General features: G+C 45.7%; 1 protein-coding gene across 1 annotated transcript in view; it reads right to left on the bottom strand.

The window, feature by feature from the left end:
• LOC111961002 (protein piccolo-like) overlaps positions 1–25,942 on the bottom strand; it is a 98,032-nt gene extending 72,090 nt beyond the window's left edge. The window contains 11 exon segments of the mRNA XM_070439774.1: positions 8,627–8,632; positions 9,507–10,646; positions 14,054–14,278; positions 14,280–15,576; positions 17,554–17,591; positions 18,187–19,431; positions 19,556–21,559; positions 21,711–23,300; positions 23,928–24,611; positions 25,186–25,356; positions 25,457–25,942. Of these exon segments, the coding sequence (XP_070295875.1) occupies positions 8,627–8,632; positions 9,507–10,646; positions 14,054–14,278; positions 14,280–15,576; positions 17,554–17,591; positions 18,187–19,431; positions 19,556–21,559; positions 21,711–23,300; positions 23,928–24,611; positions 25,186–25,356; positions 25,457–25,942 (8,886 nt within the window).
• Positions 25,943–26,390: the final 448 nt, after the last annotated feature.

Here is a 26,390-nt window from a genome sequence, read left to right as displayed (position 1 = left end):
GTCACAGATACCGAAACAAAATGGGCCTCACAATGGGCCTCAGGAACTCGTCACGGTAGTTTTGTGCATTCWAACTGCCATCGATAAAATACAATTGGGTTAGTTGCCCGTGGCTTATGCCTGCCCACACCATAACCCCACCTCCACCATAGGGCACTCTGTTCACAATGTTGACAACAGCAAACCGCTCACTCACACAACGCCATACACGTGGTCTGCGGTTGTGAGGCCGGTTGGACATACTGCCAAATTCTATAAAACATCGTTGGAGGTGGCTTATGGTAGAGAAATTAACATTCAATTCTCTGGCAACAGCTCTGGTGGACAATCCTGCAATCAGCATGCCAATTGCACATCCCTCAAAACTTGAGACATCTGTAGCATTGTGTTGTGTGACAAAACTGCACATTTTAGAGTGGCCTTTTATTCAAATCAAATCAAAGTGTATTTGTCACGTGCGCCGAATACAATACCTTACAGTACCTTACAGTATACAATACCTTACAGTGAAATGCTTACTTACAGGCTCTAACCAACAGTGCAAAAAAGGTATTAGGTGAACAATAGGTAAGTAAAGAAATAAAAACAACAGTAAAAAGACAGTGAAAAATAACAGTAGCAAGGCTATATACAGTAGCGAGGCTACATACGGGCACCGGTTAGTCGGGCTGATTGAGGTAGTATGTACATGTAGATATGGTTAAAGTGACTATGCATATATGATGAACAGAGAGTAGCAGTATCGTAAAAGAGGGGTTGGCGGGTGATGGGTGGCGGGACACAATGCAGATAGCCCAGTTAGCCAATGTGCAGGGGCACTGGTTGGTCGGGCCAATTGAGGTAGKATGTACATGAATGTATAGTTAAAGTGACTATGCATATATTATAAACAGAGAGTAGCAGCAGTRTAAAAGAGGGGTTGGTGGTCCTTTTATTGTCCCCAGCACAAGGTGCACCTGTGTAATGATCATGCTGTTTAATCAGCTTCTTGATATGCCACACCTGTCAGGTGAATGGATTATCTTGGCAAAGGAGAAATGCCCACTAACAGGGGTGTAAATACATCTGTGCATAACATTTGATAGAAATAAGCTTTTTGTGCGTATGGAAAACATGGGACCAACATGTTGTGTTTATATTTTTGTTCAATGTAGATTCAATGTGATGGCACGTCTCAGAGAAAAAGCCACACAATTCTATATCCTCCTGTCACGTTCCTGACCTTAATAGCTTAATATTTCCTTTATATCCACTGTTTGTTTGTGGGTGATTGTTCCTGTGTCAGTGTTTGTACCACACGGGACTGTTTCGTTTCGTTCGTTCGTGTGTTCTGTCCTGTTCGTGCGTTCATGTGTTTTGTTCTCAAGTTCAGGTCTGTTCACGTCGTTTGTTATTTTGTAGTTTGTTCAAGTGTTTTTCGTCTTCGTTTAAATAAACGTGATTATGTCTTTAAACTACGCTGCATATTGGAGGAGAAAGACGAGCGTTACACCCCCCCATATCAATCTTATTCAGCTACAGCATAGTCAATGATATCAAATACCTCAGGTGTGCAACGCAGCAAAGAATTCTCTTTAAAACAAATATGAAACCAGAGAGCCTGGAAACCTGGGAGCCTGGAAACCAACACACTGCTGCTGTAACCAAGCATATACTATTTTCTTAAACTTGTCAGCATTAACACAACAATATCAATAGCTTGGTTGCATTACTCTGTTAAGAAGCACACAGTGTGCCAACCAAGTCCCCTGGMAAAGGGCATACACAAATACTGGAGATTTACATCTGATATCATGCCATCTGTGAGGTGACTTGAACAAAAGGCCTGTGGGTTGTGTTTGTAGCTGTATATTTCAGGTTGTCAGAGAACCTCTATTCCTGCAGAAGCTCAWGCTGGTAAGTTCCTTATTGATTGCCTGGCAGCTGCCTTTGGCAACGTCTGTAGCTGGCTAATATAGTGTGCTTTCAGCAGCCCCTGCAGTGCTCCCATTCCTCATCAATCTGGCCCTCTGATAATAGAGTGTTGACCCACTAATCTGCCATAAGCAGAGTGCTTCATTCTGAAGATGAAGAGCCCGGGCCCTGCTTTCTCTCTCAAATCTGACGGATGACACGTCAACAAACTTTCCTTTGAAGACGGGTAGACAGAGAGGGAGAGAGGGGGAGACTGAGAAGATAGAAAAGATTGATAGAGAGACTAGATAGAAAGATAAATAGAGAGCGGAGCAGGAGAGAGAAAGAGAGAGTGAGAAAGAKAGAGAGATGCACTATGAGTGCATTAATGGGGACAGGTCTCTAGGGGGAGATTCCCTCTCCTCCACCTGACAGCCAAGCCCACTGTCAAAATAGCAAGCCGCACCACTCTCCCATTTTGAAAGAATATTTTTGCACGTCACAGCTAGGAACTGCTCCTAAGCACAACACACCCATCAACTGGCCTAAAATAACTAATATTTTAGTCTGAATCAATTGAGGTAGAAAGTACAGCAGTGTAGAAATCCTACATAGCCCTAACTGTAGCCTATCAAGGTTAGTCTCATTGACATAAACCTTATTTTACAGGGAAGACCTGGTCCAAGACATGAGTAAGATCGTGCATTTAAACCAGCTTGCTCTGCAGATTATCACTTGAAACATTCAGCCTCAGAAGTAAAAATAAAATAATATTGGAAGTCTTGATCTTAAATACAAACACGCTGCAAAAAAGTGCAATGGTTAAAAACCTACATAAAAGAGTGGCTAGAACCCTGTGAAACACATAGCCTGTGAAGAAGGGTTGAAAGGAGGGAGGGAGGGAGGCGGTAGCAGGTAAGCTGTGTTTGGTCTCGCCTCTGAGGGACTATTTTTAACACCGTCACTTGGTGCACCAAGGGGTTTCTCCGTATCACCGCAGCAACAGCCTGGGCCAGGGCAGGACCTACAGCGGAAAACGCTTACACATTTACACAGGCCTAGCAGAGAGTAGAGAAAATGTACCACAGTTAAAGCTAAAAACCTTGCTTCATAACCTTGTAGGTKGGTGTGATGATTGCTGCCTACAGCTAGGGCTATAGATTATGAGGTGTGTGATTTCTCATCATGGATGGTAGCCATAGACCATGAGTTGCGATACCATGACTGACAGATTGCTGTTGTTGTTTACATATTTGGAAGTCMCTTTTCCCCTTGGAAAATAAAAAATTATAGTACTGACATTTTATACAAAGGCTAATGGTGGTGCCAGCACATCTGTAGCAACTATGAGACTGCTAACCAGCAATACTTCCTTGCTCATGCTTAGTATTACCCTGTATGGAACATTATAACTAGGTAGCCAGTGGTGGTCTAATAGAAAACAGCTGTAAACAGACCCAGAGAGGGAACACATGTGTCTTAGATAACAGAAAACATACACTCAGGCTTTTGAGAAGACCAGCTGGAGTAGAAAGAGAGAGGAAGGGAAATGGACAGACTTGCTGCTGGTGTTTGCCCCCTCTTGTTCCCACGCCTCCMCACCCCCCTCTCCTCTCCAACCATACCACTGCTTTTTACTCTTCTGTAGAGAATAAAAAGGCTTTGACAGCATCTGTCAATTGGGAAAAAAGGACTATAATAAAGCAGGGAAAGATCTGAAGCTCAAGAAAAGCACAATGCAGTATTGCTCCTGAGTAGCGCAGCGGTCTAACACACTGCATCTCAGTGCTAGAGGCGTCACTAAAGACCCTGGTTCAATTCCAGGTTGTATCACAACCGGCCGTGATTGGGAGTCCCATAGAGCCGTGCACAGTTGGCCCAGTGTCGTCCGGATTAGGGTTTGGCCGGGGTAGGCCGTCATTGTAAATAAGAATTTGTTCTTAAACTGACTTGCCTACTTAAATAAAGGTTAAAACAAAATCTTATGGCAATGTGGATGTCAGCTGCCCCTGCAGCTACACAAATTCCCAGCCATCATCCTTCAGTGTTAAGGCCAAGCAATTTCTGCCACTCTGACTTTACACAGGCGTGTTGATGACGTACTAAGTAAGCATTGTCTGTGTATCCCCTCTCCCAACCGCCACCTCAGGCTGAATTGTCTGCTGTGCATGAAAGACACAAGGAGCAAAGTCGTTTATGTAAGAGGAAAGTCGATCAGATGAAGAATTATTCCTCCATTATGATGTGTGAGTTAGGCTGAGCCTTGTTGTAAATCTCCACAGCATCACAGTATCACAGAGGTCTACTCTCATAGCCCTGTTAGTGAGATTCAACATCCAGGGACATGAGGGAACAGGCTACCAACTAGCACACAAATACTAATACTGTATGTGGCTAATGCAGTACGTCACTTGCAACAAATACTGACAATTACTGATGATCATCTATTACCTAAAATGCAACCATTACAAAAAAATATTAAATGGGCTGCAAACATAAAAATAAATAATGCAGCAGCAACTTTGAGTTTCCATTAAATGCTAACTGCTTTCAGGTTTAATCTGGTGGTATTTTGGTCCCGCCTGTGGAGGTTATTGCGAAATAACCCGCCATCTCATTATAAAGGCATTAGCATCAAAAGATGACCTTAAGAAAAGGCCTCCAGTTGTGTGACTAAGAGAGGTCTGAGAAATGACATGTTATTACATTGGAACGCTGGTGAATCGCCTAGCTAGCCCACTGACATCAGAGCAGTGCCATACTCCCATGTGGAGACTATTTATAATTTTTTTAATGATATGGCTATAATATGAGGAATCCCAAAGAATAATACCTCTTTACCCTTTAAATCAAAGTCTGTTTGTCATGTGCGCTGAATACAACAGGTGTAGACCTTACAGTGAAATGCTTACTTACAGGCTCTAACCAATAGTGGAAAAAAGGTATTAGGTGAACAATAGGTAGGTAAAGAAATAAAACAACAGTAAAAAGACAGGCTATATACAGTAGCGAGGCTGTAGAAGTAGCGAGGTATACATACAGACACCGGTTAGTCAGGCTGATTCAGGTAGTATGTACATGAATGTATAGTTAAAGTGACTATGCAAAAATGATAAACAGAGAGTAGCAGCAAAGTAAAAAGAGGGGTTGGGGGGGGCACACAATGCAAATAGTCTGGGTAGCCATTTGATTACCTGTTCAGTTAGTCTTATGGCTAGACTTGGCACTCCAGTACCGCTTGCCATGCGGTAGTAGAGAGAACAGTCTATGACTGGGGTGGCTGGGGTCTTTGACAATTTTAGGGCCTTCCTCCGACACAAGGTCTTAGTCACGTCGGCTACGGAGAGCGTGATCACACAGTCGTCCGGAACAGCTGATGCTCTCATGCATGCCTTAGTGTTGCTTGCCTCGAAACGAGCATAGAAGTGATTTAGCTCGTCTGGTAGGCTCGTGTCACTGGGCAGCTCGCGGCTGTGCTTCCCTTTGTAGTCTGTAATAGTTTGCAAGCCCTGCCACATAAGACGAGCGTTGGAGCCGGTGTAGTATGATTCAATCTTAGCCCTGTATTGACACTTTGCCTGTTTGATGGTTCGTCGCAGGGCATAGCAGGATTTCTTGTAACCTTCCGGGTTAGAGTCCTGCACCTTGAAAGTGGCAGCTCTACCCTTTAGATCAGTGCGAATATTGCCTGTAATCCATGGCTTCTGGTTGGGGTATGTACGTACAGTCACTGTGGGGACGACGTCCTCGATGCACTTATTGATAAAGCCAGTGACTGATGTGGTGTACTCCTCAATGCCATCAGAAGAATCACGGAACATGTTCCAGTCTATGCTAGCAAAACAGTCCTGTAGTTTAGCATCTGCTTCAACTGACCACTTTGTTATAGACCGAGTCACTTTATTCATGTTTACTCATGTTAAGTGTTGGGGTTTGACCCAGTCATTCAATCACGCATGCTCACACACCTGAGAATAAACAACCAATGAGAAACACTGTAATGGAAGCTGTAATGTAACTACTCTTCATTACCTGCCTGGAAATAGGGAGTTCCCTAATTAACATTAGCCTACGTTAGTTAACCCAGAGGTGACCGAAGTGAGGGCAGCACCCAACGTCCCAGCCCTTAGCTAGCCCGTGTCAGTGTGTTGGTGACAGAAAGCCAACACACACATGCACCACTATTAGCAGGCAACACACGTGTGGGGCTCTAGGCAAAATCATTGAAAGAGAACTGTTGAAGTGCAGAGAGCCAGTGATGGCTGCATGGGAAACTTGCTGCTGCAGGCTGCTGTGTTGTGTTGGAATTATTCCAGCTCACCTCTGTTTATTGGCATATTACAGGGCCCTGCCATCTCTCATGAAGGCTGGAAAAGTCCCCAGCCAGCCACAGCAGCAGATCCCATCTCACTAATGCTGTTGCACAACTCTCAATCACTTTAATAAAGTTGTATTGCTGCCGGACCACCAAGGTTGAGGCACTCCTTGCATGAGACATTATGTCACATCCACTGAGACCTTACCATGAGAGGGATGTCCCAGGAAGTGGCAGGCAGCTGTCCGACATTAGAGAATCGTTTAAATACTGTTTGAGGACGCTCAAAAAATAAATGATATTCATAAAGGTTACATAGAGCCATTGCACTTAGACCTCAGTGCTAATGCATAATCTGGGCAGCTCTCCAGGAAATATCTCGCCACACATTTCCAATGCAGGGCTCAGTCTCTCGTCTATAGAGGTCTCATGCTTTGCAATCCATCTCAGTCTCTCAAAATATGTCAAAGGTCAGGAGGTAAAAATGCTATATTTCGTCAACTCTAAACTGTTCTGGCCCGGAGGGAGAATGAACTTGGCAGCACTTTAATTATATTGTCAGTAGTTTTTTTATACACAAGTCTGTTATTGGCTGGAACGGGTGCCAATATCTGTCCAGTGAAAATCTCCCTTTTAAAAGTTAATATTATGTTAAATAAATACCTAAATAATGTTGTTGACTCATCCTATACTTGTATTTGTGGCCAAAGCATTCATTGGAGAAAAAACACTTAGAAACCCCCACCTCAAACTTGTATGTCAAACAGACCGTTTAAAACATGCTTGCTATTAACTCATAGAATATGATGTCGTACTCCTGAGGAGAATGAGCTGGCCGATCAGCAGTCTAGAAGAGGATGAGCTGGCCAATCAGCAGTCTAGAAGAGGATGAGCTGGCCAATCAGCGGCCTACTCACATGAATAATTTTTTTGAACGGTATATGCCCACACCACTCTGTTTTTGGGGAACGTCCACACCATTCCAACACAGAAAAGCTGCATTTTAACATACTTAATAAAACAAATTTGTAAGGAAAACTATTATGCTCATATTGTAAATAAGTATAGGTCATATTTTATAGAAATCTGGAAACACTATGCTCATTTGAGACCCCTCTTTCAAAGTCACTGAGATCTCTTTCTTTTAGATATGGTAGCCAAAATAATGAGCAACCCGCTTTCAATATACACAATATACAATATACATGGCCAAAAGTATGTGGACACCTGCTCGTCAAACATCTCATTCCAAAATCATGGGCTTTATGGAGTTGGTTCCCCCTTTGCTGCTATAACATCTTCCACTCTTCTGGAAAGGCTTCCACTAGATGTTGGAACATTGCTGCGGGGACTTGGTTCTATTCAGCCACAAGAGCATTAGTGAGGTCGGGCACTGATGTTGGCAATTAGGCCTGGCTCGCAGTCTGCGTTCCAATTCATCCCAAATGTGTTCAATGGGGTTGAAGTCAGGTCTCTGTGCAGGCCAGCCAAGTTCTTCCACACCAATCTCAACAAACCATTTCTGTATGGACCTTGCTTTGTGCACGCGGGCATTGTCATGCTGAACCAGGAAAGGGCCTTCACCAAAACTGTTGCCACAAAGTTGGAAGCAGAGAATCGTCTAGAATGTCATTGTATGCTGTAACATTAAAATGTCCCTTCACTGAAACTAAGGGGCGTAGCCCGAAACATGAAAAACAGCCGAGACCATTATTCCTCCTCCACCAAACTTTACAGTTGACACTATGCATTGTGGCAGGTAGCGTTCTCCTGGCATCCACCAACCCCAGATTCGTCCGTCGGACTGCCAGATGGTGAAGCGTGATTCATCACTCCAGAGAACGCATCTCCACTGCTCCAGAGTCCAATGGCGGCGAGCTTTATACCACTCCAACCGACACATGGCATCACGCATGAAACTCCAGACTAACAGTTATTGGGCTGACGTTGCTTCCAGAGGCAATTTGGAGCTCAATAGTGAGTGTTCCAACTGAGGACAGATGATTTTTACGCACTACAGCACCCGGCAGTCCCGTTCTGTGAGCATGTGTGGCATACCACTTTGCGGCTGAGCCGTTGTTGCTCCTAGACGTTTGCACTTCACAGTAATAGCACTTACAGTTGACCGAAAAATCTCTAGCAGGGCAGAAATTTTACGAGCTGACTTGTTGGAAACGTGGCATCCTATGAGGGTGCCATGTTGAAAGTCACTGAGCTCTTCAGTAAGGCCATTCTACTGCCAATGTTTGTCTATAGAGATTGCATGGCGGTGTGCTCGAATTTATACACTTGTCAACAACAGGTGTGGCTGAAATAGCCGAATCCACAAATTTTAAGGGATGTCCATAAACTTCTTGGCCATGTCGTTTACTTTGTATCCTTCATTTACTCAAGTGTTTCCTTTATTTTGGCAGTTACCTGTATCTTGATCCTTTCAGACTCCCATTACTAAAGTAAGTATTGAGTGAAACACAGCAGCACTGAGAACACAGGGTGGATTATGGGCTGTTATTATGGAGGTTGACTTTACAAAGCAGATAGCATTCATGTTTCCAGGCCTAGCCCTGTAGGCCTCCATCCCTCCATCAGTACCCAGCAGCTGGGTGGACTGCTGTGAGCGGTCTGAGCAGGCCTGTTATTATTAGACATTTACAGATGAAATCACCACAAATACCTTGTAGTGACCTACACTGTTACTGAGTCACTATATCAGGAAACAAGAGATTGAGTAGACTACAGCCTCTCAAATTACTTCCGACTGGGCACAGAGTCGTTGAATCAATGCTGTTTCCACATCATTTCAATGAAATGACGTTGAACCAACGTGGGATAGATGTTGAATTGAAGTCTGTGCCCAGTGTGTTATTACAGCACAAGAAAAGGGAGCAATATCAAACAATGATGTGCTACAACCTCTGACTCATTTTCATTCAATGTAAAAATAGAAAACCTGTATATATGAATCTGAATAGTCTGTATCTTATTTGAGCTAAAACCCATTCAAAACAATAAGACCTGTTTTCTCACGACAAGCAACATAACTAGTCTGAGGATGGATAATACAACAGTTTAGTGAACAAATTGCGATCAACCTTCAATCATTGCCTCTGCCACGTGACTATGGGGTTAACATCTTCTGAATAATCCTAGAGAAATTACACCTGCTCAACATGGCATTGGGGATTACAGAGGATTTGGTATATTCTCTGACAGAGTCCTTTTAAACATGCATAGCAAATCTGAGAGTCTGCTAAATACACATATAATCAAATGTAATTAACATATTTCGCAGTCTTACCTCTGATCCATGTGGCATGGGGTTAAATCCACAGAGGTTGCAGACAGTGTTCTTGCATTCTGTGCAGGTGTTGTAGTTGGGCGGGTCCTTGGATCCCTTGTTGAGTTCCACCTTGCAGAGTGGACAGGTAGATTGGCCTGCTTTGGGAGCTCGTTGGGAGGATGCTGCTCCCTTTGGAGGCTCTGATGGGGGTTTGTCCACTTTGGTCTGTACTGATGGGGGGACATTGACCTGCTGGGGTTGCTCTGCTTTCTTCTCCTCTGATCCCAGAGCAGCAGGTAGTTTGGTCTTGTTTGCAGGGGGCATCGTGGGAGAGGCCTGTGCTGCTGCAGACACCTTGGGGGAAGCGGGCTCGTCCTGAACAGCTGAGGTGATCAACGTGGATGCAGAGCTGAAGATGGAAGAGCCAAAGCCAAACATCTTCCCAGACACTGACTCTTCAGGCTTTGGATGAGATTTAGTACCACCAAAGCCAAAGAAGCCTCCTGACTGCTTTGCGGGTGGGGCATGTGGCTCCGGTACAGGATTGGCAGGAGAGCTCCCTCCTTTTGGAAGCTGTTGTGGAGGATGTCCATGCTCCTGCTTTAAGGGGGCAGTTTTGGGGTCTGGCTTTGGAGCTGGCTGGGGTTGTATTTGAGGTGGGGCCTTTGTAGCAGGCTGTTGCAGTGGAGGAGTTTGCTTTTCTGGCTGCTGTACAGGTGTAGCAGCTCCACTGGTTTTGGGTGTGGCTGGAAATGGTTTGTCCACTGGTTTCTGAATAATTGTAGGTTCCTGGTTCTTCATCGCAGCCACAGCGGTTGGAATATGTTTATTTTGTGTGGATCCTGGTGCTGAGGTCTCCTCCTTTTTGTCTGCATTTGGTGCTGGGGTTCCAGCGGGAAATGGTGTCTCCTGAGTTACAGTGGGTGGAGTGATCTCTTTTTGGCCAGCCGYAGGWACTGGGATCTCCTCCTTCTGGGGTTTMGCTGGAGCTGGGGTCGGCTTTTGAGATGCAGCAGGTGTGRCATTCTCCTTTTGAAGTGCAACAGGTGTAGAGACTATGCTGGGCAACGGTTGGGATTTCATCATGGGAGGTTCTGGGGGGTCCATTGCTCCAAGTGCTCTCTGCATCTGGCAGGTCAGACAGAGCCATTCCTTTACCTGAAAAAAAAGAACATTGTTGATAAAAAATAACTACAAAAAATTTTAGAACGATATTTAGTCTGAGCATTACAGATGATCTCATCTTAGTTGATATTTAAATACTGCATAGCACATGTGACAAACATACAAAACACTGTCTTATGCTCTAAATCTAAGATGCTAAAAAAATAATTTTATATCACAGCGTATTATACAATTCCTTAAGATCTAAAATTATTCACAACATCTATATAGAGTATGTTCATAGACTAAAATCCTCATTGTTTTTCCTCTCATTGTTTGTGAACCTAATTTAAAGCTGATGCATATTCTAAGGATGTGATATTTCCCTTTCAAGACGATTCGATACGTATCTAGCTAGATACATGGGCTCTGATGAGATACATTTTAGTTTGAAACAATTTGATGCAATTGGGTTCGCTGGATACGATTCGATGCGTAACATTTGTTGCATACACACATTCATTTTAAAATTCAAATTGTCTGCTGATGGAGAGCTGGCCTCTCTGAGCTGGATCTGTCGAAGCAGACTCCTCTCTCTCTGTTTGTTGTGTGTGTGTTGTGTGTTGTGGTGTGTGTGTGTGTGTGGGTGTGTGTGGTGTGTTTGTGTGTGTGTGTGTGTGTGTGTGTGTGTGTGTGGTGTGTGGTGTGTGTTGTGTGTGTGTGTGTGTGTGTGTGGGTGTGTGTGGTTGGAGAGATTGTGTGTGTGCGTGCGAGTGTTTTTAAATTCTGTATATCTATGTTGTATGTACTATGAAGGCATCTGACCCGAGCATAAGGGAGACTAGGCATCTACCACCCCACTACCACTTCAGCGGGGCAATGAAGCATATGTTTTTTGTCCCTCCACTTTGGACCTGAAATCACCATCACCCACTAAATAACTTGGATTTCTTGCAGATTAAGTGTTTGAGCTAGTAATGTATTAATATTGACTGTAAAAATAATTCTGTGGCAAAGCCAATGAATATGTAGCACAACTTTGGATTCACCCCCATCTCAAAACCAGATGGTTTTGACCGTTTGGAAGTTTTTACTGAGTGAGCTTCTCCTCGCGCTTCGGGCATGTCTCGCAAAAAGGATTGGTGGCCTCGTTATGAAATTATCAACTTACCATGTAAACTCAGCAAAACAAGAAACGTCCTCTCACTCACTGCACTGCGTTAATTTTCAGCAAACTTAACATGCGTAAATATTTGTATGAACATAACAAGAATCAACAACTGAGACATAAACTGAACAAGTTCCACAGACATGTGACTAACAGAATTTGAATAATGTGTCCCTGAACAAAGGGGGAGTGGGGGTGGCGCTAAGTCAAAAGTAACAGTGCAGTGTCTGGTGTGGCCACCAGCTGCATTAAGTACTGCAGTGCATCTCCTCCTCATGGACTGCACCAGATTTGCCAGTTCTTGCTGTGAGATGTTACCCCACTCTTCCACCAAGGCACCTGCAAGTTCCCGGACATTTCTGGGGAATTGGCCCCTAGCCCTCCGCTCCATCCAGCAGTCCCAGACATGCTCAATGGGATTGAGATCCAGGATCTTCGCTGGCCATGGCAGAACATGACATTCCTGTCTTGCAGGAAATCACGCACAGAAACAAGCAGTATGGCTGGAGACATTGTCATGCTGGAGGTCATGTCAGGATGAGCCTGCAGGAAGGGTACCACATGAAGGAGGAGGATGTCTTCCCTGTAACGCACAGCGTTGAGATTGCCTGCAATGACAACAAGCTCAGTCCGATGATGCTGTGACACACCCCCAGACCATGACGGACCCTCCACCTCCAAATCGATCCCGCTCCAGAGTACGGGCCTCGGTGTAACGCTCGTTCCTCACAATAAACGCAAATCCGACCTCACCCTGGTGAGACAAAACCGGACTCGTCAGTGAAGAGCACTTTTTGCCAGTCCTGTCTGGTCCAGCGACGGTGGGTTTGTGCCCATAGGCCCATAGGCGACGTTGTTGCCGGTGATGTCTGGGAGGACCTGCCTTACAACAGGCCTACAAGCCCTCAGTCCAGCCTCTCTCAGAATATTGAGGACTGTCAGAGGGCTGATGGAGGGATTGTGCTTCCTGGTGTAATCGGGCAGTGTTGTTGCCATCCTGTACCTGTTCCTCAGGTGTGATGTTCTGATATACCGATCCTGCGCAGGTGTTGTTACACGTGATATGCCACTGCGAGGATGATCAGCTGTCCGTCCTGTCTCCCTGTAGCGCTGTCTTAGGTGTCTCACAGTACAGACATTGCAATTTATTGCCCTGGCCACATCTGCAGTCCTCATGCCCCTTTGCAGCATGCCTAAGGCACGTTCACGCAGATGAGCAGGGACCCTGGGCATCTTTCTTTTGGTGTTTTTCAGAGTCAGTAGAAAGGCCTCTTTAGTGTCCTAAGTTTTTATAACCGTGACCTTAATTGCCTACCGTCTGTAAGCTGTTAGTGTATTAACGACCGTTCCACAGGTGCATGTTCATAAATTGTTTACGGWTCATTGAACAAGCATGGGAAACAGTGTTTAAACCCTTTACAATGAAGATCGGTGAAGTTATTTGGATTCTTACGAATTATCTTTGAAAGACAGGGTCCTGAAAAAGGGACGTATCTTTTTTTGCTGAGTTTAAATCTAAAAATTACCATACTAATTGTTTAAAGCAAAACAACCAAAACAAAGCTGGGCAGAGTGTGCAGTTTGAATAGGCTACTAACATTGCCTGGCGTTGTTTGGCATYCAAAATTACTTGTAGATCAATGACTGTCAACACAGTTACATGCAGTTCGACACTAAAACAAGAGACGACGCATCAGTTGTTACAAGAAAATAGATATTTTCAGACGGTAGAAAGAATGTAATATGAGAAAAAAAAATTGTGAACCGTGAATTCATAACTTTAGAATCTATTTTTTGAACGATGCATGCTACATTTGGATTGGTTTGGGGTCCGTGGACTGATGCACTTGCATCTTAAACATTGAACCGGGGGCCGATGCGTTTCGGTGAATGTTATAGCATATTCTGTAGAATATGGGAGCCACGATGTACTCCAAACCCCTTCAGACAAAAGTCATGCACCGAACAATATGTTAAATGTGATCAGTAGCAGATGAACATGAATGTCAAAACCTTGCCAAGATACTCAGACAATGCTGTCAGATTACAATTGGTTTCCAGGAAGATCATAAACCAACATCAGATCTTTTTTGAGGAAAGACAATATTAATAACAAGAACTCCATCAAAGCATCTTGTTATCCTTTCTTACACCTCCCATGAAAGACAAGACTGGCGACTATAAACATTGTATATGTATAGTTAGTATCATTAACCAATTGTTCTAAAATAAAGCACAACAGTTACTTTAGAGTASCCTAACTACTTTGATGAAATATATGCTCTTTACTTACTGTTTCATGTGGCATGGGGTTAAATCCACAGAGGTTGCAGACAGTGTTCTTGCATTCTGTGCAGGTGTTGTAGTTGGGAGGATCCTTGGAGTCCTTGTTGAGTTCACCTTGAGAGTGGACAGGTAGATTGGCCTGCTTTGGGAGCTGGTTGGGAGGATGCTGCTCCCTTTGGAGGCGCTGATGGGGGTTTGTCCACTTTGGCCTGTACTGATGAGGGGACATTGGCCTTCTGGGGATGCGCTGCCTTCTTCTCCTCTGCTTTCTGAGCAGCAGGTAGTTTGGTCTRGTTTGCAGGGGGCATCTTGGGGGAKGCTGGCGGTGTGGTGCGGGGCTCATCCTGAACAACTGAGGTTATCAAAGTGGAGGCAGAGCTGAAGATGGAAGAGCCAAAGCCAAACATCTTCCCAGACACMGACTCTTCAGGCTTTGAGGAGGCAGACTGAGATTTGGGACCTCCAAAGCCAAATAAGCCTCCTGATTCCTGCTTGGGGGGTTGCTTTGTGGCTGGGAAGGCACTACTCTCCCTACGCCCAGGYCTGGGCTGCTGTGGTGGTTTAGGAGGTTCTGATGTTCTCRGGTTCTCCAGTGGAGCCTTCTGAGCAGGCACTGGGCTTGCCGGATTTTGAGTGTCTGCTGCTTTAGCAGCRTCAACTATTGARATATCAGGCTCTGATGTTGGTGCCTCTGCTGYGGGCTGCGGAGGCTGTCCTTGTTGTTGTAGAGTCTTCTGTTGTGGAGGTTGTTGYACAAGTGTTGYAGTCGGTTTMTCCACTGGCTTCTGGTCCTGCTGGCAGACCACTGTCGGGGATACCTCCTTCTTCTGTGACGAGCCTGGTGSTGGGGTCTCTTTCACTAAAGCAGGAGTCATAGACACCTTGGGGGAAGCTGGAGGTGTGGTGCGGTGCTCATCCTGAACAGCTGAGGTGATCAAAGTGGAGGCAGAGCTGAAGATAGAGGAGCCAAAGCCAAYCATCTTCCCAGACACTGAGTCTTCAGGCTTTGACTGAGCAGGCTGAGATTTAGCACCACCAAAGCCAAAGAAGCCTCCTGACTCCTGCTTGGTGGGCTGGGCCTGTGGTGGTGGTGGTGGTGGTACAGATTTTGCATAAGAGGCTCCACCTTTTGGAAGCTGTTGTTGAGGCTTCCCGGGCTCTCCTTTCGGTGTCCCTGTTAGAGGCTGAGGTTGTGGCTCTTGTTGTTGTGGAGTCTCTTGGTGTGGAGGATGTTGGACAGGGGTTGGAGTTGATTTGTCCACTGGCGTTTTGTCCTGCTGTGAAGCCACTGCTGGASATAAATCCTTCTGTGGTGACCCTGGTGCTGGGTTCTTCTTCTCTTTCTCTGAAGCAGGAGTCATTGGCTCCTTTAGGGGAGCAGTTTCGAGGTCTGGCTTTGGAGCTCGCTGGGGCTGTACTTGTTGTGATGCCTTTGTAGCAGGCTGTGCCGTGGAGGAGTTTGCTTTTCTGGCTGCTGTACAGGTGTAGCAGCTCCACTGGTTTTGGGTGTGGCTGGAATTGGTTGGTCCACTGGTTTTGTACAATTATAGGTTCTTCATTCTCCTTCTCAGCCACAGCAGTTGAAGCTTGTTTATTTTGTGAAGATCCTAGTGGTGGGGTCTCCTCTTTTTGTCTGCATTTGGTGCTGGGTTCCAGCGGGATATGGTGTCTCCTGAGGTACAGTGGGTGGAGTGATCTCTTTTTGGCCAGCCGCAGGAACTGGGATCTCCTCCTTCTGGGGTTTCGCTGGAGCTGGGGTCGGCTTTTGAGATGCAGCAGGTGTGGCATTCTCCTTTTGAAGTGCAACAGGTGTAGAGACTATGCTGGGCAACGGTTGGGGTTTCATCATGGAAGGTTCTGGGGGTTCCATTGCTCCAAGTGCTCTCTGCATCTGGCAGGTCAGACAGAGCCATTCCTTTACCTGAAATAAAATAACAGTATTGGGAAAAAATGCAAAAGAAAACAATTTTGTACAATGTTATTGCAGTCTGTGAACCAGTAGATGCTTTTATTTTACTTGCTATCTAAATACTGCATACTACATGTGAAAAAAATACCAAAACTACCATCATAATGCTCTAAAATCTGAAGATGCTAAATACAATGAATACTTTATATCAGGCTGTATTATACAAATCTTCAAGATCTAAAATTAGATAACAACATCTACAGAGAGTGTGAATATAAACCTAAAATCTTAATTGTTTCTCCTCTCACGGTTTGTGAACCTAATTTTAACAGGACAGARAGTGCCTTCAGAAAGTATTCATACCCTTTGACTTATTCCACATTTTGTTGTGTTTCAGCCTGAATTTAAAATGTATTAAAAAAAATGTGTTTTCCTATCTACCCACAATACCCCATAACGAGAAAGTGAAAATGTTTTTAGAAATCTTTGTAAATGTATTGAAAATGAAATACAGAAATATCTAATTGACATAAGTATTCACACCACTTTGCTATGACACTCCAAACTGAGCTCAGTTGTATCCAATTTTCTTTGATCATCCTTGAGATGTCACTACRTGATTGGAGCCCACCTGTCGCCAATTCAATTGTTTGGACATTTAGAAAGAATCACACCTGTCTATATAAGGTCCCACAGTTGACAGTGCATGTCAGAGCAGAAACCATACTATGAAGTCCGAGAAACTGTCTGTAGATCTCCAAGATAGAATTGTGATGAGGCATATATCTGAGGAAGGGTATAACACAAGTTCAAGAATGTTGAACGTTTCCAAGAGCACAGTGGTCTCCATTACTGGGAAATGGAAAAAATATGGAACTACCTAGACTCTGCCTAGAGATGGACCTCCGACCAAACTGAGCAACCGGGCAAGAAGGATCGTGGTCAGGGAGGTGACCAAGAACCCAATGGCCACTCTGACAGAACTACAGAGTTCATTGGCTGAGATGGGAGAACCTGCCTGAGATACAAACGTCTCTAGAGCACTTAACCAATCTGGGCTTTATGGGAGAGTGGCCAGATGGAAACCACTCCTGAGAAAAGGGCACATGACAGCACGCCTGGAGTTTGTTAAAAGGCACATGAAAGACTCTGAAAAAATAAGGCTAAATATTCTGTGGTCTGTTGAGACAAAAATGTAACTATTTGGCCTGAATGAAAAGTGCTATGTCTGGAGAAAACCAGGCAAAGCTGATCACCAGTCTAACACCATCCCTACCATGAAGTATGGTGGTGGCAGAATCATGCTATCGGGATGCTTTTCAGCGGCAGGGACTGGCAGACTGGTAAGGATAGAGGGAACAATGAATGGGGACAAATACAGGCAAATCCTTGATATAAACCTGCTTCAGAGTGCAAACGACCTTAGACTAGTGCACATATTTACATTCCAACAGGACAAAGACCCCAAGCATACAGCCAAAGAAATGCCTGAATGGCTTCAGAACAAGAATGTGAAAGTCCTTGAGTGGCCCAGCCAAAGCCCAGACTTGAATCCCATTGAAAAACTACTGTGGAAAAACTTGAAGATTGCTGTTCACTGTCGCTTCCCATCTAACTTAACAGAGTTTGAGAAGATCTGCAAAGAAGAATGGGAGAAAATCCCCAAATCCACAAGTGCAAAGCTGATAAAGACATACCCAGGATGACTCAAAGCTGTAATTTCCGCCAAAGGTGTTTCTACWAAGTCTTGACTCAGGAGTGTCAATACTTATATAAATTAGATATTTCTGTATTTMATTTTCAATGAATTTGCTAAAAACAATTCTAAACATGTTTTCACTTTGTCATGATGGGGTATTGTGTGTAGAAGGGTGAGAAAAATAACCAATTTAATCKATTTTGAATTCAGGCTGTAACACAACAAAAGGTGGAATAAGTCAAGGGGTAGGACAACTTTCTGAAGGCACTGTAGTCTGGTGCATATTCTGTAGACTATTGGGAGTCAATGCTGCCAGATTACAAATTGTTCATAAATTCATGAACCAATATCATACAATTTTTTATAAAAAGAGCTCACTCAAAGCATCTTGTTATCCTATCTTACACCTCCCATGAAAGACATGACCGGCAACTATAGACATTGGGTATCCTTAACAAATTGTTCTAAAATAAAGCACAACAGTTACWTTAGAGTAGCCTAACTACTTTGATGAAACAGACTCTTTACTTACTGTTTCATGTGGCATAGGGTTGAATCCACAGAGGTTGCAGACAGTGTTCTTGCATTCTGTGCAGGTATTGTAGTTGGGAGGATCCTTGGAGTCCTTGTTGAGTRCCACCTTGCAGAGTGGACAGGTGGACTGGCCTGCTTTGGGAGCTGGATGGGAGGATGCTGCTACCTGTGGAGGCTCTGATGGGGGTTTGTCCACTTTGGCCTGTACTGATGGGGGGATCTTGGCATGCTGGGGTTGCTCTATTTTTTGAGCAGCAGGCGGGTTGGTGTATTTTGCAGGGGGCATCTTGGGAGACATCTGGGCCAGTGCAGACACCTTGGGGGAAGCTGGCGGTGTGGTGCGGGGCTCATACTGAACACCAGAGGTTATCAAAGTAGACGCAGAGCTGAAGATGGAAGAGCCAAAGCCAAACATCTTCCCAGACACTGACTCTTCAGGCTTTGACTGAGCAGGCTGAGATTTAGCACCACCAAAGCCAAAGAAGCCTCCTGACTCCTGCTTGGTGGGCTGGGCCTGTGGTGCTGGTACAGTTTTGGCATTAGAGGCTCCACCTTTTGGAAGCTGTTGCTGAGGCTTCGAAGGCTCTGCTAGGGGCCGAGGAGGCTGGCCTTGTTGTTGTGGAGTCTTCTGCTGCGTAGGTTGTTGGACAAGAGTTGTAGTTGGTTTGTCCACTGGCTTCTGGTCCTGCTGTGAAGCCATTGCTGGAGATGCCTCCTTCTGTGGTGAGCCTGGTGCTGGGGTCTTGTTGTCTTTCTCTGAAGCAGGAGTCATTGACACCTTTTTGGGTGAGGCTGTTTTATGGCCCACTTGTTTGGGACCAGCAGGTCTGGGAGTCTCCTTCTGTTTAGGTCCAACAGGTATAGCAAACTTGGGAGAAGCTGGCGGTGTGGTGCGGGGCTCATCCTGAACAGTTGAGGTGATCAAAGTGGATGCAGAGTTGAAGATGGAGGAACCAAAGCCAAACATCTTCCCAGACACTGACTCTTCAGGCTTTGAGGGAGCGGGTTGAGAGGCTGAAGTCACTGGCTCTATTCTGGGTGAGGCTGGTGTAGGAGCCACTTTTTGTTGACCAGCTGGTGTGGGAGTCTCATTTCGAGTTGTAACAGGTGCGACAGTGTATTTTTGAGGAGCAGCAGATGTGGAGACTTTGTTTGGCGAGGGTTTCATCATAGTAGGTCCAGGAGATTCCATTCCTCCTAGTGCTCTCTGCATCTGACAGTTCAGACACAGCCACTCCTTCACCTGACAGAAAAACATACTGTTAATATTCATATCATATACTCAGTGGCCATACATTTGACACTTACTWAAAAAAAGCTCTTAATCATGCTTTTTATCAAGAGTAAGAAATCAATCACYTTCTTACCTCTGTAACATTCGGCATGGGGTTAAATCCACAGAGGTTGCAGACAGTGTTCTTGCATTCCGTGCAGGTGTTGTAGTTGGGAGGGTCCTTGGATCCCATGTTGAGTTCCACCTTGCAGAGTGGACAAGTGGACTGGTATGCTTTGGGAGCTGGTTGGGAGGATACTGCTCCCTTTTGAGGTTCTAATGGGGGTTTGTCCACTTTGGCCTGTACTGATGGGGGGACCTTGGCCTGCTGGGGTTGCTCTGCTTTCTTTTCTGCATTCTGAACAGCAAGTGCTTTTGTCTCCTTTGTAGGCAGCATCTTGGGAGAGGCCAGTGCAGACACCTTGGGGGAAGCTGGAGGTGTGGTGCGGGGCTCATCCTGAACAGCTGAGGTGATCAAAGTGGATGTAGAGCTGAAGATAGAGGAGCCAAAGCCAAACATCTTCCCAGACACTGATTCTTCAGGTTTTGAGGAGGTAGACTGAGATTTGGGACCTCCAAAGCCAAATAAGCCTCCTGAGTCCTGCTTGGGGGGTTGCTGTGTTGCTAAGATGGCACTACTCTGCCTACGCCCAGGAAGTCTGGACTGCTGTGGTGGTGTCTGAGGTTCTGATGTTCTTGGCATCTGTGGTGACATCTGAGCAGGTGCTGGATTGGCTGGTTTCCCAGGCTCCTGCTTTGGGGAATTGATTTTAGGGTCTGGCTTTGGAGTTTCCTGAAGCTGTACTTGTGGCAGGGGCTGTGTAGCCAGCTGTTCCCGCGCAGGCATTTGATTTTCTGGCTGCTGTAAAGGTTGAACAGTCTCGTTCTGCTTGGTTGTAGGTGTCGCTGATTGCTCCACTGACTTTTGAACAATTGCAGGTTTCTGGTTGTCATTTGAGATCTCAATAGATGAAGCCTCTTTTTTAAGTAGGGTATGAACTGTTGGAGTATCTTTTGTTTTGGGTGAACCTGGAATGGGGGCCTCTTTGCTCTGTATTTCAGCTGGAGCTTGGACCTCTTTAGTTTCTTCTGCTCCCAAAGGTGGGGCTTCCTTCTTCAGAGGTAAACCAGATGGAACAGCCTCTTTATCTTGCGTTGAATCTGGTTTTGGGGCCAACTTTCTGTCTGGTGACCCTGGCAGTTGAGGTTCCTTCTTCTTTTGGGGTGAGGCTGGGGGTGGTGCCTCCTTGGTGAGAGGTGATGCACGCACCTCCTTGGAGAATGGTAAAAAAGGAGTCGGTGCCTCCTTGATGAGAGGGGAGGCAGGAGTTTGTTCCTCCTTGGTGAGAGCTGAGGCAGGAGTTAGTGCCTCCTTGATGATAGGGGAGGCAGTAGTTGGTTCCTCCTTGGTGATAGGGGAGGCAGTAGTTGGTTCCTCCTTGGTGAGAGCTGAGGCAGGAGTTCGTGCCTCCTTGATGAGAGAGGAGGCAGGAGTTGGTTCCTCCTTAGCGAGAGCTGAGGCAGGAGTTGGTGCCTCCTTGATGAGAGGGGAGGCAGGAGTTGGTTCCTCCTTGGTGAGAGCTGAGGCAGGAGATGGTTCCTCCTTGGTGAGAGCTGAGGCAGGAGATAGTTCCTCCTTGGTGAGAGCTGAGGCAGGAGATGGTTCCTCCTTGGTGAGAGCTGAGGCAGGAGATGGTTCCTCCTTGGTGAGAGCTGAGGCAGGAGATGGCTCCTCCTTGGTGAGAGCTGAGGCAGGTGTTGGTGCCTCCTTGATGAGAGAGGCAGAAACCTTATTGACAGGTAAAGCTGGGATCGGGACCTCATTCACAAGGGACACACCTGGTGGTGCAGGATCCTTTTTCTTTTGTGGTGACATTTTGGATGAGGCTGGCAAACGAGCCTCCTTTTGTGGTGCAGCAAGTGTGGTAGTCTCCTTTTCGTTTTGAAATTCAGCAGATGCAGCATCCTCCTTTTGAGGAGCAACAGGTGTAGAGACCTTGCTGGGCAAGGGTTGGTGTTTCATCATGGGAGGTCCTGGGGGTTCCATTCCTCCTAGTGCTCTCTGCATCTGGCAGTTCAGACACAGCCACTCTTTCACCTGGAAAAAAGTAAGAGTATAATTTTTTTAAACAGTGTAAACTATAATAATAAAACTGAAAATGACAGGCCGTATGCCCAATGCATATATCTGAAAATATTTAAACAAAAAAGGACTACCTGCTTACTATAATACTTGCATTTTCACTAACCTCTGTAACATGTGTCATGGGGTTAAATCCACAGAGGTTGCAGACAGTGTTCTTGCATTCTGTGCAGGTGTTGTAGTTGGGAGGATCCTTGGAGTCCATGTTGAGTTCCACCTTGCAGAGTGGACAGGTAGATTGGCCTGCTTTGGGAGCTGGTTGGGAGGATGCTGCTCCCTTTGGAGGCTCTGATGGGGGTTTGTCCACTTTGGCCTGTACTGATGGGGGAACCTTGGCCTGCTGGAGTTGCTCTGCTTTCTTCTCATCTGCTTTCTGAACAGCAGGTGGTTTGGTCTCCTTTGCAGGGGGCATCTTGGGAGAGGCCTGGGCTGCTGCAGACACCTTGGGGGAAGCTGGCTGTGTGGTGCGGGGCTCCTCATGAACAGCTGAGGTGATCAAAGTGGACGCAGAGCTGAAAATGGAGGAGCCAAAGCCAAACATCTTCCCAGACACTGACTCTTCAGGCTTTGAGGGGAAAGATTCAGATTTAGCACCACCAAAGCCAAATAAGCCTCCTGATTCCTGCTTGGGGGGTTGCTTTGTGGCTGGGAAGGCACTACTCTGCCTACGCCCAGGGCTGGGCTGCTGTGGTGGTTTATGAGGTTCTGATGTTCTCCGGTTCCCCTGTGGTGCCTTCTGAGCAGGCCCATGGCTTGCATGTTTTTGAGTGTCTGCTGCTTTTGCAACTTTATCATTTGATATATCAGGCTCTGATTTTGGTGCCCCTGCTGAGGGCTGCTGAGGCTGTTCTTGTTGTTTGGGAGTCTTCTGTTGTTGAGGTTGTTGGACAAGGGTTGGAGGTGGTTTGTCTACTGGCTTCTGGTCTTGCTGTGAAGCCACTGCCGGAGAAACCTGCTTCTTCTGTGGCGAGCCTGGTTCTGGTGCGTTCTTCTCTTTCATTGAAGCAGGGGTCACGGTTTCCTTTTTGGTTGAGGCTATAGTAGGGGCCACTTTTTGGGGACCAACTGGTGTGTGAGTCTCCTTCTTTTGAGGTGCAACAGGTGCAGACACCTTGGGGGAAGCTGGCGGTGTGGTGTGGGGCTCCTCCTGAACAGCTGATGTAATAAAAGTGGAGGCAGAGCTGAAGATGGAAGAGCCAAAGCCAAACATCTTCCCAGACACTGACTCTTCAGGCTTTGAGGAGGCAGACTGGGATTTAGGACCTCCAAAGCCAAATAAGCCTCCGGATTCCTGCTTGGGGGGTTGCTTTGTGGCTGGGATGGCACTACTCTGCCTACGCCCAGGGCTGGGCTGCTGTGGTGGTTTAGGAGGTTCTGATGTTCTCCGGTTCTCCAGTGGAGCCTTCTGAGCAGGCACTGGGCTTGCCAGATTTTGAGTGTCTGCTGCTTTAGCAGCTTCAGCTTTTGATACTTCAGCTGCAGGGGGAATTGGTTTCCTTTGAGGGGAGTCTGGGGTTTGACTGTCTTTCTTTGCAGATGCAGCAGCTGTTGCAATATCCTTTTGGGCTGCACTGGGTGTGACAGCGATCGTTTGAGGTGCAGACACCTTGTTGGGAGACGGTTTCATCATGAGGGGTCCAAGGGGTTCCATTCCTCCTAGTGCTCTCTGCATCTGACAGTTCAGACACAGCCACTCCTTCACCGGAAAGAGCAATGTTGTGTTAGATACGTACTGTATACCCCTGTTACCTGTTGGTATAATAGCTGGATAAAATAATTTCAAGGAATCTTCATAAATCTATTGCTGAATATTTCCATGTGAATATACAGTCTGCATACAACATGCCCAGTCATTGCTCTAAGTAACTTGCTTGAATATTATAGTTATAGTTTAATAGAAATGTAGCATTTTGTGTAACTAAAGCAATTAATACAAGTAACCTACTAGGTTGCTACAAAAATGTCCCTGTCAATTAAACTTTGAATTGAATAAAATATTGTTTAAAAAAAAAGAACAAATATTTAACCTTTACTTAACTAGTCAGTTAAGAACAAACTCTAATTTACAATGGCGGCCTACCCCAGCCAAATCCTAACTCGGACGACACTGGACCAATTGCGCACCGCCCTATGGGACTCCCAATCACGGCTGGTTGTGATACAGCCTGGAATCTAACCAGGGTTTGTAGTGACGCCTCTAGGACTGAGATGCAGTGCCATAGACCGCTGCGCCACTTGGGAGCTCTGATTAGCAGAGGCAAATTGATAGAGTAACCATAATTGTATTATGTTGAAATGAATTCAAAAAACTGTAATGTATTACCTCAGGAACGTTTGGCATGGGGTTGAATCCACAGAGGTTGCAGACAGTGTTTTTGCATTCAGTGCAGGTGTTGTAGTTGGGAGGATCCTTGGATCCCTTGTTGAGTTCCACCMTGCAGAGTGGACAGGTAGATTGGCCTGCTTTGGGAGCTGGTTGGGAGGATGCTTCTCCCTTTGGAGGCTCTGATGGGGGTTTGTCCACTTTGGTCTGTACTGATGAGGGGACATTGACCTGCTGGGGTTGCTCTGCTTTCTTCTCCTCTGATCTCAGAGCAGCAGGTGGTTTGGTCTCCTTTGCAGGGGGCATCTTGGGAGAGGTCTGGGCCAGTGCAMACATCTTGGGGGAAGCTGGAGGTGTGGTGCGGGGCTCATCCTGAACAGCTGAGGTGATCAAAGTGGAGGCAGAGCTGAAGATAGAGGAGCCAAAGCCAAACATCTTCCCAGACACAGAGTCTTCAGGCTTTGAGGGGACAGGCTGAGAGGCTCGAGTCACTGGCTCCTTTTTCAGTGAGGTTGGTGAAGTGGCCACTTTTGGAACACCAGCAGGGGTGAGAGTGTCCTTCTTTTGAGGAGCAACAGGTGTCAAGACTTTGCTGATCGAGTGTTTAATCATGGTAGGTCCAGGAGATTCCATTCCTTCAAGAGCTCTCTGCATCTGGCAGTTCAGACACAGCCATTCCTTCACCTGAAATAGTAAGGATGTGTTAGATATATACTGTATACTCAGGTTTCCTGTTGGTATCTAGCGGAGTTCAATTCATGCCAATCTAACTTTACAAATGGCTGAATATGTACATAGGAAGTTACACAGTTGGTATATTTTTGAGGGCCCAGTCATTGTATCAAGAAGCTTACTATAAGGTTGCCTATTTAAAGTTGAAATATAATCATGTATGCTTTTGGGGAAATAATAAGTCAATACAATATCTGTGTGAAAATCTACACAAATTATGACCGGTATAGATTGGTTAAAGCAGCCTATACATACTTGCAGCTTTGCATTTAATAAATAACTTTGTTAAGTTAACACAGGCAAAATGAGAGCCTGCATAATTTGTGTTATCTACAAACCTAGTTCTGTGGAAAAAATAGCTCATGTGTATCATCAAAACAGACTACTGTGATTTGATCATTTAGAAACAAATCAGTGAACGAACATGAGGCTGTACTTTGTAATCTTCTAAAAAGCTGCATCCATAAGTGATAACAGGACATCTGCTTTCTAAAAGCAGTGCACTTGAACTGTCCTGTTCTCTTACCTRTGTTTCATGTGGCATGGGGTTAAATCCACAGAGGTTGCAGACAGTGTTCTTGCATTCGGTGCAGGTGTTGTAGTTGGGAGGGTCCTTGGATCCCTTGTTGAGTTCCACCTTGCAGAGTGGACAGGTAGATTGGCCTGCTTTGGGAGCTGGTTGGGAGGATGCTTCTCCCTTTGGAGGNACAGGTAGATTGGCCTGCTTTGGGAGCTGGTTGGGAGGATGCTTCTCCCTTTGGAGGCTCTGATGGGGGTTTGTCCACTTTGGTCTGTACTGATGGGGGGACCTTGGCCTGCTGGGGTTGCTCTGCTTTCTTCTCCTCTGCTCTCAGAGCAGCAGGTAGTTTGGTCTGCTTGGCAGGGGGCATCTTGGGAGAGGCCTGGGCTGCTGCAGACACCTTGGGGGAAGCTGGRGGTGTGGTGCGGGGCTCATCCTGAACAACTGAGGTGATCAACGTGGAGGCAGAGCTGAAGATGGAAGAGCCAAAGCCAAACATCTTCCCAGACACTGACTCTTCACGTTTTGAGGGGACAGGCTGAGAGGCTCGAGTCAATGGCTCTTTTTTGGGTGAAGCTGGTGCAGTGGCCACTTTATGGGGACCAGATGATGTTGGAGTGTCTTTCTTTTGAGGAGCAGCAGGAGCTGAGACTTGGTTGGGTGACGGTTTGGGTTTCATCATGGGATGTTCTGGATCTTCCATTCCTACTAGTCCTCTCTGCATCTGACAGTTCAGGCACAGCCACTCCTTCACCTTAAACATTTTCACATTGTAAGAGGAATACAAATGTGGATACATTTCTTATACAGCTCTTTCTACGCATGATGGAAAGTAACACATGCAAATGTTTCTGCAGTGATATCATCAGACACTTCCCTTACTCTCTGGGACATAAATTGTCCAGCATACTGTGATACATCATTCTTGCTGTTTTGAGATTTAACATGACTTGCAATTTAAGTATTTGGTGTATTGCCAAGTACCAAGCACATTGTAAAAGAGATGTATTGGAACCATCTGAAATTCCACATCTATTCACTATAGGTCTAGTACCATGCTACTGTTGGTAGAATTAATTTGGGTCAATAACAAATCAGGAAATTAAATAGTCATAACGACTTCACATGAGACTTTGCATTGTCTCTCTTTTATAAAGGCCAAAAATTGTCAGTAAATGCAAATACACTAAAATCCCAAACTATTCATACAG

Source organism: Salvelinus sp. IW2-2015, linkage group LG4q.1:29 (genome assembly GCF_002910315.2).
Source record: "Salvelinus sp. IW2-2015 linkage group LG4q.1:29, ASM291031v2, whole genome shotgun sequence".
In the NCBI taxonomy this organism is placed as follows: domain Eukaryota; kingdom Metazoa; phylum Chordata; class Actinopteri; order Salmoniformes; family Salmonidae; genus Salvelinus; species Salvelinus sp. IW2-2015.
The sequence above is the reverse complement of the archived record's forward strand: the minus strand, read 5'-3'. Positions and strand labels throughout refer to the sequence as shown.